At 37.0% G+C, this 15,626-nt stretch overlaps 1 protein-coding gene across 2 annotated transcripts in view; it reads left to right on the top strand.

Moving 5' to 3' along the window:
• The window catches only part of DDX46 (DEAD-box helicase 46), a 51,671-nt gene that overhangs the window by 24,987 nt on the left and 11,058 nt on the right, over positions 1-15,626 (top strand). For both annotated transcript variants that reach the window (XM_027546470.1, XM_027546469.1), the window contains exons 14-18: positions 1,663-1,827; positions 2,309-2,471; positions 10,676-10,869; positions 12,628-12,765; positions 13,100-13,249. In XM_027546470.1, the coding sequence (XP_027402271.1) occupies positions 1,663-1,827; positions 2,309-2,471; positions 10,676-10,869; positions 12,628-12,765; positions 13,100-13,249 (810 nt within the window). The remainder of the gene's footprint in view (positions 1-1,662; positions 1,828-2,308; positions 2,472-10,675; positions 10,870-12,627; positions 12,766-13,099; positions 13,250-15,626) is intronic.

Below are 15,626 nucleotides of genomic sequence, written 5' to 3'. Positions count from 1 at the left end.
GACCTGGGTTTGATCCCTGGGTTGGGAAGATCCCCTGGAGAAGGGAAAGGCTATCCACTCCAGTATTCTGGCCTAGAGAATTCATAGACTGTATAGGCCGTGGGGTTGCAAAGAGTCAGACACAACTGAGCGAATTTCACTTTCCCAGGACTTTAAAAATATGTTTACAAAGCTTGAAAAAATAAATTTGACAATATAAGACATATCTGAAGAAAATTGTGAAACTTACTGGAAAACATTAAAGATGGATTGACTGTGAAATTTATGTAAAGATCAAAGAGTAATCCTTCTGAAGAAGACGAACAGGCTAGGGCATAAGAGATGCCGCTTCTTGAAAGTCTGGTTCCTTCCCATTTCAGGATTTAGTTTTCTTGAGTCTGCTAAGTCAGGTACCACTTAAACAAAATGTTGTAGCTGTCATGTCCTATCTTCTTTTTTTTTTTAAAGATACTATTTATTGATTTATTTGGCTGCACTGGGTCTTAGTTACAGAACATGGAATCTTATAGTTGTGGCATGTGGGGTCTAGTTCCCTGACCAGGTTCAAGCCCTCAGCATTGGGAGCACAGAGTCTTAGCCACTGGACTACCAGGGAAGTCCCCTGTCTTATTTTCTTTGTTGGTTTGAGCAATTTTTTAAAAACCTTGTTAAATTTTACAGGATTTTTCAAGTGAAGAAAGTAAATGTCTGTGGGCAGCCACAGTCTTTAACTGAAAATACTGGTATATGTTTTAAAGCCGTAATTTTGGCTATTGGGTGAAGAATAGATTTCAGATTGGACAGGAGCAAAGGCAGGGAAACCTGTTAGGAGACAGTTGAAATAATCCAGGTGAGAGTTGAGGGATCATTTGGACCAGGAGCTCAAGATTTCCACATGCCTTGGGTATAGCAGCCCCTTTCATAGTTATCACATCATCTTTGATTAGAATGAAAATGTGGTCCTGCGTATTCCTGGCAAGACCTTTACCCTCCCCAATTTCCAACCACTCACCACTGTCTACCTTGAAACCATCATTAATAATTTTAATTCTGTGGGTTTTTTTTTTCTTGTTTAGGCCATAAGAATCCTATAACTCCCTGTTTTCTCTGGGACTCTTACACACCGACTTAATTATTTTGTCCCCTTAATAATATTTGCACCTTCATTATTCTTTTTTTATCCTGTAACTCTTAGTACCATTTGTTACATAATATTTATCCACCATCATTAGACTGTAAGCTCCATAAAGACAAGTTTTTGTCTATTTTTATTGCTTATTCCAAGCACTTAGAACAATGTCTGGCACATAATGGTTGCTCAATAAAAATGGGTTGAGTAAAGGAAGGAAAACAGTAATAGCAGTGAGGAATACTTTCATTGTTTAGTTTGAAAGTCAAGACTACTGAATTTGTTGATGGATTGGATATGAAATGAGCAAGAGAGACTAGTTACAGATGGCTCCTAGATTTTGGGCATAAAGCTATAAGTTACTAGAGTTGCCATTTCTTCAGAAGGGGAGACTGAGAGGAGCAGATTTTAAGGTGAAATCAATGGTAATATTCCAAGATAACAAGTTTAAAAGTCACTGAATAGATGTTCTCAAAAGTTCTTTGTACTTGTTCTCACCATCCTGTGAATTTTGGAGACTACTCTCACCATGTTTATTTGTAATGTTTTCTCAGGTCATGCGCATTGTGGATAATGTTCGCCCTGACAGACAGACAGTTATGTTTTCAGCTACTTTCCCCAGAGCTATGGAAGCCTTGGCTCGGAGAATCCTGAGTAAACCCATTGAAGTGCAGGTTGGAGGCAGAAGTGTAGTTTGCTCGGATGTGGAGCAACAAGTGGTGGGTACAATCCTTAGGAAACCCCCAAGTCCCCATATGTTTAGGCAGTGTGTCATCCTTTTGGGATCACTGTGATGTAGGCAGGTACTTCCTAAAATTAAATAATATACATCAACTGCAGCTTTGAACATTTTACCAGATATATTTGAATTTCCTATTCCATGGAACTGTTTATAAAGTTTACCACCAGAAGTTGTGGGCTGGTAGATAAAATGTCACGTACCTGTGTTACTTGTTAATAGGATGTGAAGTTAAGAGTCAGAACAGATAATCTGTCCACATTTGTAAGCCTCTTAGTCTTTGAAAGTTAATTTTAATTTTTTGGGCTTAGTGATTTACCAATTAAAGTCAAGATTCTACTACTGTTGCCTAAAGATACAGCAAGATGTCATATATTTGCCAAAAATAAAATGAATATTTTTGTTCATGAAGTGTATTTGGATTTTCAGTCCGTTAATGTTATACAATGTGTTGTTTTCAGATTGTGATTGAAGAAGAAAAGAAATTCTTGAAGCTACTTGAACTTCTAGGTCATTATCAAGAATCAGGATCTGTCATTATATTTGTGGATAAGCAGGAACATGCTGATGGTCTTCTGAAAGATTTAATGAGAGCTTCGTACCCTTGCATGTCTCTTCATGGAGGTAACATTTACTGAAATATCTGTAATGGACTTAGGTTGGCCAAGCACTGGACTGTGTATTTCCTTTGTCTCTAACTTAGCACTAATTTTTTTTCCTTTTTCTTTTTTTAAACTTTTGATTTTGTATTGGAGTCTAGCTGATTAACAAACAATGTTGTGATAGTTTCATGTGAACAGTGAAGGGAATTAGCTATACATATATGTGTATCTATTGTCCCCCAAACTCCCCTCCCATCCAGGCTGCCACAGAACATTGAGCAGAGGTCCATGTGCTATACGGCAAGTCCGTGGGGATAGTTAGGGAGTTTGCGATTGACATATACACAGGGCTGTATTTAATGTGGATAACTGGCTAGCACTAAATTTTATATCAGTGTCAGTTTTCATTTATGACAGTTCTCTGCAGGTAAGCATTATTATTATTCCATCTCAGTGATAAAGAAAATAAGCCAACAATACATTGGTTTGACCAAATTCCATAACCAGTAATCAGCTAAGGAGAAATTGAAAATTTTGATTCATGTTATATTCTTTCCATTGTATCATGCTACCCATTGGCTTTTATGATTAACATTGGAGCTTTACTTAATTTCTGTGTAATATCTCCATTGTTATATATGCGTGGGACTTAGAACACTAAACACATGGAATAGAGACAGTTGAGTTAAGCCCATTTACCAAGTATTCTGGTAGTATGACTTTGTGACACACCATCCCCGAATTGAGTGGCAAAGGTCATTTACTTTGCTTATGAATCTGCAGTTTGTTTAGGGCTTAGCACACATATCTAGTCTGTCTTCCATGCTGTGTCTACTGGGATGGCTCAGTTGGGGTTCCATTTCCAATTTTCCGTGTTTAGGCAGCTGACAAGTTGTACTGGCTTTTGACAGATATCTCACTCCTATTGGCCAGGAGTCCTGACTTCCACTTGTGAGCCTGTGTGTGAGGCTGCTTGGCCAGAGGGCAAGAATCAGAAGCTGCCAAGACAGTTCAGGAGGATCCTGGGAAGTGGTAGAACTTTTATTTCCACCATGTTCTGTAGGTCAAAATAGTCACTAGACTGGCCCACATTCAAGGAGATGGAGGCACAGACTCCATGTCTTCATGGGAAAATGTCATTCAGTAAGCAGAAGAGAGTGTGGCATAGGACATGCTTACAGTCCCACACCAGGCTTCATGAGGAATGCAGTTAAAGGACTGAGGATATGTATTTGGTTAACTTTTAATGTTTGAAAATGACTCATTTTGCTTTCCTTTTCTTTTTTATTGGCTAAATATACATTACATAAAATTTGCCATTTTATCCATTTTCAAGTGTATAATTCATTGGCATTAAGTAGATTTACAATGTGGTGAAACCATTTCCATTATCTATTTCCAGAAATTTTTCATCATTTCAAACAAACACTCTGTATGTATTAAGCAATACTTAATTCCCCAGGCCTCAGTTCACTTCAGTTCAGTCACTCAGTCGTGTCTGACTCTTTGCGACCCCATGAATCGCAGCACGCCAGGCCTCCCTGTCCATCACCAACTCCCAGAGTTCACTCAGACTCACGTCCGTCGAGTCAGTGATGCCATCCAGCCATCTCATCCTCTGTTGTAACCTTTTCCTTCTGCCCCCAATCCCTCCCAGCACCAGAGTCTTTTCCAGTGAGTCAGTTGTTCACATGAGGTGGCCAAAGTACTGGAGTTTGAGCTTTAGCATCATTCCTTCCAAAGAAATCCCAGGGCTGATCTCCTTCAGAATGGACTGGTTGGATCTCCTTGCAGTCCAAGGGACTCTCAAGAGTCTTCTCCAACACCACAGTTCAAAAGCCTCAATTCTTCGGCACTAAGCCTTCTTCACAGTCCAACTCTCACATCCGTACCTGACTACTGGAAAAACCATAGCTTTGACCAGATGGACCTTTGTTGGCAAAGTAATGTCTCTGCTTTTGAATATGCTATCTAGGTTGGTCATAAGTTTCCTTCCAAGGAGTAAGCGTCTTTTAATTTCATGGCTGCAGTCACCATCTGCAGTGATTTTGGAGCCCCAAAAAATAAAGTCTGACACTGCTTCCACTGTTTCCCCATCTATTTCCCATGAAGTGATGGGACAGGATGCCATGATCTTCGTTTTCTGAATGTTGAGCTTTAAGCCAACTTTTTCACTCTCCACGTTCACTTTCATCAAGAGGCTTTTGAGTTCCTCTTCACTTTCTGCCATAAGGGTGGTGTCATCTGCATATCTGAGGTGATTGATATTTCTCCTGGTAGTCTTGATTCCAGCTTCTGCTTCTTCCAGTCCAGCATTTCTCATGGTGTACTCTGGATATAAGTTAAATAAGCAGGGTGACAGTATACAGCCTTGACGTACTCCTTTTCATATTTGGAACCAGTCTGTTGTTCCATGTCCAGTTCTAACTGTTGCTTCCTGACCTGCACACAGGTTTCTCAAGAGGCAGGTCAGGTGCTCTGGTATTCCCATCTCTTTCAGAATTTTCCACAGTTTATTGTGATCCACACAGTCAGAGGCTTTGGCATAGTCAATGAAGCAGAAATAGATGTTTTTCTGGAACTCTCTTGCTTTTTCGATGATCCAGCGGATGTTGGCAATTTGATCTCTGGTTCCTCTGCCTTTTCTAAAACCAGCTTGAACATCAGGAAGTTCACGGTTGACGTATTGCTGAAGCCTGGCTTGGAAAATTTTGAGCATTGCTTTACTAGCGTGTGAGATGAGTGCAATTGTGCGGTAGTTTGAGCATTCTTTGGCATTGCCTTTCTTTGGGATTGGAATGAAAACTGACCTTTTCCAGTCCGGTATTTGTATATCTTTGGAGAAATGTCTTTCAAGGCCTTTGCATATTTTTCATCAGTTTGTTTGGGTTTTTGTTGCTAAGTTGCAGGATTTCATTACATATTCTGGATAGCAGTCCCTTGTCAGATACTTGCATGTATTTTCTCCCATTCTGTGGTTGCCTCTTCACTCTCTGGATTGTGTCCTTTGATGCTTTAGTTTTGAAGTCTATTGTATCAATTTTTTTCTTTTGTTTGTTGCCTGTTCTTTTTGCGTTATATCTAAGAAATCATTGCCCAATCCAGGCTTATGAAAAATTTCCCCTTTGTTTTCTTCTAAGAGGTTTAAAGTTTTAGTTTAAGTTTTGGTCTTTGATTCAATTTGAGTTGATTTTTGTATATGGTGTAAGACATGGGTTCATCTTCATTCTTTTGTGTGGATGTTTGGTTTCCCAGCACCATTTCTTGAAAAGACCATCTTTTCCCTAGTGAATGGCCTTGATACCCTTCTCAAAATCACGTGACCATTTTTTATCTGCAGGTTTATTTCTGGGACTCTAGTTGATTCCATCGATCTGTATGTTTATATTTTGCCAAAGTCACTTCATTTTAATTTTGATCTTTTTGTGTTTACTTTTTTGAAAAATAGATGTTCTTTTTTAGAGTAGTTTTAGGTTCACAGCAAAACTGAGCAGAAACCAAAAAGTTTTCTTTTACCGCTTTCTTCCAGCATGCACAGGCTCCCCTACTATCTGCATCCCACATCACAGTGGTACATTTGTTGTGTTCATGAACTTGCACTGACCCATTTTTGTCACCCAGAGGGATCCCACATGCCATGTGCTTGGCCAAAAAAAGGAAAACGATTCCAACTTGCTTTATTCAGTAGCTCAGTGTCTCCATATTGTTGTTTCTATCCTGAGCATAACTTAGTTATTAGCTTTCTTTGTGGCAGCAAAAAGCCTTCTACAGGCTCAGTTGTCACTTCCAGATCTGACAACTTCCAGAGGAAGAAGACTGTTTTCCATATATCTTTTTTCCCCTCCATTTTTATCACCAAAATTTTCAAACACCGAAAATCTGAGAAAACTAGATAGTGAGCACCCTGAAATATCTAATACTAGATTCTACAATTAACATTTTGTTATATTTATTTATCACATCTTTATCCATCTGTCCTATAAACGCCTCAATTTTTCTTAGTTTTTTGGTACATTTTAGAATAAGTTGTATGTCAGCACATTTCACTTCAATATGCATGTTATTAATACTAGTTCAAAAAATTTTGTAACGAAAAAAGTATGAAGTGGACTGTAGCAAAATGTACAGATTCTAAGTATAGCATTTGATGAGTTTTGACAAATGCATGTAAGTTCTGAAATCCAAACCTCTGTTAAAATATAACCTCAGAAATTTCCCTGAGTCCCTGCTCTACTTTTTACATTTTTTCCCCTCAACATATATTAATTTTTCCTGTTTTAGAATTTCAAATAAATGGAGCCGTACAATAGGGACTGTTTCGTGTCAGGCAGCTTTGACCTTCCATATGCATTTTTGAGATTCATCCATATGGTTGGATGTGTCAACTCTTCCACTGTATTGCTCAGTAATACTTTAATATATAAATATGTCATAGTTTTTTTGGTCATTTCTGTTGGACACCCAGGCTATTTCCAGTTATTTAACTATCCAAAGACTACACCATAATGAGATTATAGAACAGTTCCCACACCCCCCAGAACTCTTTTGTCATATCCCTATACAGAGTAACTCTAAGATTATCTTTCATCTTCTTGTACACAGTCACTGGGAAACACTGATGTTCTCTTAGAACAGTGTTTATAAATGCAATCATATGTTATGTAGCTTTTTGCAATTGGCTTTTTTTTTTTTTGCTTAGCATGATGGCTTTCAGATCCATTCAGGGTGTTGCATTATTCATTTCTTTTTATTATCTAGTGTGTGGAGGTACCACTCTTTATGTATCTTTTCATCTGTTGAAGGGCATTTAGGTTATTTCCAGTTTTATCTAACTATGAATAGAGCTGCTATTAAATATGCAAGTACAGATTTTTATGTGAACATTCCATTTCTCTGGGGTTGATAACCAGGAATGGCATCGCTGGGTCACATGGTAAGTTGACTTGGGTATTATTCATACTCATTGGGGTTCACCAAGCTTCTAGAATCTGTAAATTTATGTTTTGCATCTAATATGGGAAATTCTTGACTATTACTTCTTGATTGTTTGATTACTTGATTTTTACTGCCCTATTTTCTCCTCTCTTTTTAGGACTCCAATAATGTGTATGTTCAGCTTTTAATACTGTCTCACATATCATTGATGCTCATTATTGATGTTCAGTCTTTGTTTTTAAGTCTTTTTTCTCTCTAATTAAGATTAAATAATTTCTTTGACTCTGTCTTCAAGTTCACTGTGTGTTTTTGGCCATCTCTTATCTGCTGTTAGTAAGTCCATTCATTGAATTTTTTAATTCAATTTTTATATTTTTTTAGTTCTAGAATTTCCAGTTGGTTCTCCTTTATATTTTGATTCTCAAATTATATTTCCAAGCCATTCATTATAAGCATGTAAAACTTTTTCTTCCTAAATCACAATTATAATAGTTGCTTTAAAATCTGTGACTATTAATATAATGTCTTGGTTGTTTAAAGTCAATTTCTATTGTCTTTTAATTTTGTTTTAAATTTTTCTATTTCTTTGTATGTGTAGTAATTTTGGTTTGCATACTGGCCTTTGTGAATGATACCTTGTAGAGTATAAATTATCTTATGTTTTACTTAAAAGTTTTTTATTTTTTTAAATAGAGAATTAACTTGGCTGGACCCATATTTAAAACTTTCTTGTAATGGGTAAGCTCTGAAATCTAAAAGATTTCAGCGGGTATTAACTTCTTGTAGCCAGAGCTGGGCTGGTTGACCTCTGCTTCGTGTGTGTATAGTTTAGGTGTCAGATAGTTGGGCAGTGTTTTTATGCACAATTGGATATGCCTACTCTGTTGTTCTTCCTGGGATTTATCCCCTCTTTTGTGGTCCTGAGTTTATTCTAACTTCTTTCTTCTGTTTCTTCTTGTCAGTAAAACCATGCCTTCACTACCTGGGCTTCTCAGGGCATGCTCCCAAACAGAAAGTTTAAAATAAGTAAAATCCTATAAACTTAACCAATGCCATTGCATTCTTTCAGATGTCAACTCTGCTTTTAGTCACTCTCTGGTGCCTTCAGGTAGTTAGTTCTTTATATTTAGAATTCATAGTTGTTGTCCACAGGATGGTTAATCTAATAAGATTTCCCCCTATCTTGGTAGAAATGTATATTTTTTATGTAAGTAAGAAAACTTTTTGCCTATAATCCCCTTCCTGTATTTCTTCTGTCTCTTCGGCCAGAATTGCTTTATTTGCTTATGCCTAATTCATTCATAGGCGTGTGAAGAAGTGAAGTGAATTGAAGTCACTCAGTCATGTCTGACTCTTTGCTACCCCATGGACTGTAGCTTACCAGCCTCCTCCATCCATGGGATTTTCCAGGCAAGAATACTGGAGTGGGTTGCTATTTTCTTCTCCAGGAGATTTCCCGGCCCAGGGATTGAAGCTGGGTCTCCTGCATTGTAGGCAGATGCTTTACCATCTCAGCTACCAGGGGAGTCATTCATAGGCATGGGAATGACAAATGGCTCTGAAAATATTGTCCTCCCACCCCTGAGGTCTCTGAGATTTTCAGGGTCTTCATGAGGTCAGAAGTATTTCCATAATAGCCCACCAAGTTACTTGCCTTAAAAGTACACAGGCAACCTGAGCACAGGAAGTTTGAGAAGGGTTCGTTTACCCTAAACATTAACTCACTTCCTGAGACTGAATTAGGCTCATCTTTGGTTTGATATTAGCTCAGTTGGTAAAGAATCCGCCTGCAATATGGGAGATCTGGGTTCGATCCCTGGGTTGGGAAGATCCCCTGGAGAAGGTAAAGTCTGCCCACTCAAGTGTTCTGGCCTGAAGAATTCAGTGAATTGTATAGTCCATGGGGTTGCAAAAAGTTGGACACGACTGAGCGACTTTTCACTTTCACTTTCACATATGTGAATGTTTGTTGGGTGGATAACAAAATTGGGGATATGTTAAAAAGGAAGATGATTGATGGTTGCTGCCAATAATTACTAACTCTGTTGTACATAGGAGATACCTTAATCTAAAGGAGAAGTTTTGGCATTTTTAAATTATAAACTTAATGTATATTATTATTCATTCCATTAATTTTTCTTGTGAGGTTTTAGAGGTAGTATTGAGCTGCTAGTTTTTTTGACATAAGATCCAAATACTTTCTATCATTCAGTCTTTGAAGAGCACATTCAAAATTTTAGATAATATAAATTAATATTGATAATATTTAGATGTTAAATGTTCTGTATATGTTAAACACAGGTTTTATATGAAATGTTCCAATATTTCTTGCTGCAAAAATGAATTTCAAGGTTTGAGAATTTATTGCATTCCCTTCTCTGATTACTAGAGATTCCCAGGTATCCCATCATAAGGTATATTTGTGGCCTGGACATTTTATTATAGAGTATTTTGATATTTTATGTTCTGCTTTGTCACTCATCCTGAGGCTCTTTGAGTAACAAATTTTGAGAGCGTTCCAGTCAGGTCCTTTTTAAGCAGTGCACTGTAAATGATAATCACCTATCTGGTTAGGATGCAGAACCTGATTAAGTAGTTTGCAGTAGAATCTGAGATTCTGCATTTCTAACAAGTTCTCATGTGATGCTGCTCCTTGTCTTTGAACAAAACTGTGAGTAGCAAGGCTCTAAATAACCTGCAGGAGAAGTCAAAAGATCTGAATCCTGTCATTATAGGCTGGGTGTACCTGCCTTTTTTTTTTTCCCCTTTGCCCCCATAACAGTTGTAGGTTAGGGATTCTAAGATTGGGCTTCTACAGTTGTTAGCTTTATGTACAAGAAAGGGAAAAAAAGAAGGGCAGATTTGATCTTGCCATTGAATTTTCTTAGTCTTTTAAAATTTTTATTGAAATACAGTTGTTTTACAATGTTGTGTTTCAAGTGTACAGCAAAATGATTCAGTCGTATATTATACCTATTTGTTTTTAGATTCTTTTCCATTATATGTTATTACGGGATATTGAGTGTAGTTCTCTGTGCTGTACTGTAGATCCTTGTTGGTTCTCTATTTTACATATAGTAATGTGTATATTTTAATCCCAAACTATCCATACTCCCCCAAGTCTCTGAGCACCCTGCAAATTTTTATTTTCTATATGGTGGTTGTTGACATATGGTCAGTATAAGTTGGATATGTTCTTTACCCTGTGTTTAGCTTCTTTCTCTGAATGTCAGAGAAAATGGAAAATTTAATTTGAATATGTGGTTTTACAACTCTTTAATTCATTTTCAGGCATTGATCAATATGACAGAGATAGCATCATAAATGATTTTAAGAATGGGACCTGCAAACTTCTTGTGGCCACATCTGTTGCTGCCCGAGGCCTCGATGTGAAGCATCTGATTCTTGTTGTAAACTATAGCTGCCCCAACCATTATGAGGATTATGTGCACAGAGCAGGACGGACTGGAAGAGCAGGCAACAAAGTAAAAAGAATTGCTTTTAAAGTTGATTTCCATTATGTTAAAATATAAGTGTTTCTTTAGGACTTTACAGTGTACGTAATAGGAGTTACAGGGAATCTTCAGAGTATGGGGATTAGTTGATGTCATTTATATACATACACATGTCTTAAGTGCTATTAAAATTATCAGATACCTACCTGTTCTATGTAGGCAGATAGTGTTAACCACTTGTGTCCCCAGAAAGGTATTTTTCCCCACCTAAAAATTTCTGTATATACATTACACATATATGTTCAAGAGCATTCATTACTTTTTTAAGAATATGGGATCATAAAATATACTCAGCCCATACCTATCACCTATCACCCCTGTCTTTAGCCCCATACAAATGTATATTATTTCTTTTTTTGACACCTGTATTCTGTTGAGTATATAGTTTTAACTCATTGGTTTTGAAAGCAGCAGAATATTCCTTTGTTGGAAGCACTGATGGTGATATATTTGGTATTATAACCATGGACATATCTACATACGAAAGCAATAATATTATTAATAGGTTATATTTATGGAGTATTTATTAAATGCCCACCACTGTTTTAAGTGCTCTATGTATATCTTGTTTTATTCTCACAAATTCCCTCTAAGATCAATAATATTACTGCTTTAAACAGATGAAAAAAGTTGAGGCACACTGACAGTATTTGCCAGAGTTACACAGCTCATAAGTAGTGATGGCATTTACTCTTTTAACCTGAGTTATTCTGTGGATTTGGGAGATTTTTTGTGTAGTTAAAATTGTGACCTTTTTGGGTCACATACAGTCTTTGTCACATCCTATGTGTATTTGTCTATCCAACCCTAAAAAATGTAATACCACTTTAGCTCATGGGCTGTGTAAAAGTAGGCTAGGTGTCAAATCTGGTGACTAGGTGAAGTGAAGTGAAGCAAAAGTTGCTCAGTCATGTCTGACTCTTTGCGACCCCATGGACTATACAGTCCATGGAATTCTCCAGGCCGGAATACTGGAGTGGGTAGCCTTTCCCTTGGGGTTGATCCCTGGGTTGGGAAGATCCTCTGGAGAAGGGTAACTAGGTACTCCTGAAATAAAATGTTAAGGCTAGTTTTAAAATTTATAACAGTTCACTGGTAGGATAGAACATTTAATGAAGATGGCAGTCTAATTGTAGTTTGCTTTTCCTCTGCTTACAACTCCAGTCTTTTCTCTTACCTGAACCAAAAAGCTGCTGGGGACACGTGAGTCCTTAGGCATTAGAGAATTGCAGGGAATTGATGTAGTTGACTTCATTTTTTATTTGAAAACATATCAGATATACACGTGTGTATATTTTTATATCTTTTAATTGGTCTTTAAAGAATATGGGATGCTATATTCTAGGAAGTTAATAGCAGGTTAGCTGGGGTAGAGGGGTACAGTAGGTAGCAGAAGAAAAGAATGCAAGCAAAAAGGGAAAAATAAGATGTGTTAAAATTAATAATTACAATGCAGTTGTACATTTATGTAAAACTCATCAACTTATCTAATTTCCCTTTATGCATAAAGGAGTTAGAAATTTTCTAACTTATTTTTACAATAAATGTTAAACTTAGATATTAAGGAATTTAGTAAGTCTGTATTGTCACCTTTAAAATTCTTTTTAGTGGAGTAGTGGAGTTGTCTTAAAGAGGGTATATTAGGTAACTCAGATTTCATCTTATTTGTTTTCTAAGGAGGATTCATCTTGTAGTGTTTAATAGTACCACTTTTTCATTGTTTACTAGGGCTATGCATACACTTTTATCACAGAAGATCAAGCTCGGTATGCTGGAGACATAATTAAAGCCCTGGAACTGTCAGGGACTGCAGTGCCACCTGATCTAGAGAAACTCTGGAGCGATTTCAAAGATCAACAGAAAGCTGTGAGTTTTTTTTTTGTTGTTGTTAATATAACTTTTCTTATTTTTATACAATTCACTGTATTCTAAACCTTGAGTATTAATACCAGTAAATCTTGATAGAATTATTTTCGTTTATCTTTTTAGATAGAAAAGGAAAGGAGTGAGAACAAAAATCCTCTCTTCAACTTAGTATTTTTGTAGTGTACATACAGAGCTCTTATTTTTTTCTCACATGCTAAATAAAATGTTTTTGTTACATTATCATACCCCACCTTGAAAACTATTTAATTGCCATAAATTTCTGAACATTAAAGTTTTTTATTATGAAATTAACTTTCTTGTTTTTCCTTGAAAGGAAGGGAAAATAATTAAAAAGAGTAGTGGGTTCTCTGGTAAGGGATTCAAGTTCGATGAAACAGAACAAGCTTTGGCTAATGAGAGAAAGAAGTTACAAAAAGCTGCTCTTGGTCTGCAAGATTCAGATGATGAGGATGCTGCGGTTGATGTAAGTATTGTCCTAAAGCCTTATTCTTACCAGTTGAAGCAATTGTTCGTCTGGTATTGGAAGTCTTACCTTAGGCTTGTTTAGGTAGCAAATTACTGGAAACTTTTTGGTGGGTGTGCTTCTCAAGTTTTTTGTGTGTGTGTGTACAAATGTATTCACATATGCCTGTATTTTTGTATTTTCATAAAAATGAGGTCATACTGCTTTATAATTTTCTTTACAACAATAGTCCTATGTTGAAATCTTCCCTTTTAGGAAATTCACTCTCATGCTGTTTTTTGGCTACATGTTTCATTATATGGATGTTCCACAATATAAGCAATCAAATCCCTGTTTTTGAATATTTGGAAACAAATACTTGGAATATATATTTGTTATTATTTGGAGTATACTGTACTTCATTGCACATCCTTGAACACTTAACCTACCACATTTATCAGATTAAGTCTTAAGGAAGAGTGTTTAAGTGTATAAATGGAATTGCTCAGTCCAAGGGTATATTCAAATTTGGTCTTAAAACATTGTTAGATTGTTCTCCTGCAAGTTGAGTACCAGCTTGCACTCACACTAATGGTGTGTAAGAGTGCCTGGCTCCCTGTATCTTTAACATCATTGGTACTGATATTGTTTTTAAATACTTCACAATTTGATTATAGAATATCCTTATTAATAATTGTTGTTGTTACTTAGTTGCTAAGTTGTGTCCTACTCTTTTGTGACCCCATGGACTGTAGCACACCAGGCTCCTCTGTCCATGGGATTTCACAGACAGGAACACTGAAGTGGGTTGCCATTTCCTTCACCAGGGGATCTTCCCGCCCCAGGGTTTGATAGTGAACATTTATGGCATGGTACTGTTTTCACGTGCCAAGTGCCTTACAGGGATTATTTCATTGACTTCCTCACAGTAGCCAGAGATACTCAAAGCATTCCCTTTTTATAACTGAGGAGACTGAGGCTTAGAAACAAATAACAACCTTTTCAGATTTGCCTAGCTGTTGAAAGCGCATTTTCTTAGCTTACAGCATTGTTTGTAACCCAGTGAAAAGAGACCCTAAGGACTCAGAAAGTTAAGGGTTTCTTGGAGTATGCTGTGGAACCCTAATCCCAGGAGCTTGAGCTTGAGATGTTTTCATTATAAAATACTTTTGGAAAATCTGGTATATTCCACTATTAATGATATCCTGTCAATGGATATGAAAAGACATTAATAAAATAATTTATTTTAATTCTGAATTCTTCCAGCATATTTGATATTTGATCACAGAATTTTTTTTTTTTAATATACTGCATTAAACCTTGGCTCAGAGCACAACTTAAGAATTTAGGAATTTAATCTTTCAGGAAATGACCACACTGTCTGTTAAGCACAGTCAGGAACCAATGTCTCCTATTAATTCTAGGCCTTTTTTTTTTTTTTTTTTTATACTAGTATACCATATTGGCTTAAAATTCAGCTAAGTCAATGTATTTAGGTATCTGTTATGGTATAATAGATCAGTCCAAAGCTTAGTGGGTTACAGTAAACATTTATTACCTACTATTCCTGAGGGTTAGGAAATCAGGAACAGTCTAGCCAGGTCTTACTTGGGGTCTCATGAGGTTGCCGTCAAGCCGTTGTTCCAGGCTGCAGTTATCAGAAGGCTTCACTGATGCAGGCCCATCTTCTTCCAGAATGGCGCACTGATTTCACTGTTGGTGGGATGCCTCTGTTCTTTACTCTGCATTTGTGTTCTTAGAACATGGCAGCTGGCTCCCCAGATTGAGTGATCCAAGAGAGAGCAAAGAAGAATCCTTAGTACCTGTTATGATTAGTCTCTGAAGTTATATACTGGCTTTTCCACTTTATTTTGTCTATTAGAAGCAAGTCAGTTAAGTCCAGCCTACATTTAAGGAGAGGCTCCACCTCATGAAGGGAAGAGTATTGAAGAATTTTTGGCTTTGTTTTTAAAGCCATTTCAGTTTTTTTTTGTTATTTAAACATTTTTTAAAAATCTCATAATAAAACATTAATTTTCTCCCTTTTGTTAAAATATTATTATAATTTTCATTAAAAAATTAGAGCAGTTGTAAAAAGTTTTGTGCTTAATCGCTCATTCATGTCCCACCCTTTGAGACCCCATGGACTGTAGCCTGCCAGGCTCCTCTGTCCATGGGGATTCTCCATCCGGGCAAGAATACTGGAGCAGGTTGCCATGACCTCCTCCAGGGGATCTTCCCAACCCAGGGATTGAACCCAGGTCTCCTGCATTGCAGGTGTATTCTTTACCATCTGAGCCACCAGGGAAGCTCAAATAAGATTCTACCTGAACAGGGACTTGAACTCTGGAACCTTGAACCATCAGGTTAAAAGTCTGATGCTCTCTACCAACTGAAC

The sequence above is a fragment of the Bos indicus x Bos taurus genome, chromosome 7 (assembly GCF_003369695.1).
Source record: "Bos indicus x Bos taurus breed Angus x Brahman F1 hybrid chromosome 7, Bos_hybrid_MaternalHap_v2.0, whole genome shotgun sequence".
NCBI classification, from domain to species: Eukaryota; Metazoa; Chordata; class Mammalia; order Artiodactyla; family Bovidae; genus Bos; species Bos indicus x Bos taurus.
This window is presented reverse-complemented; position numbering and strand designations above follow the sequence as displayed.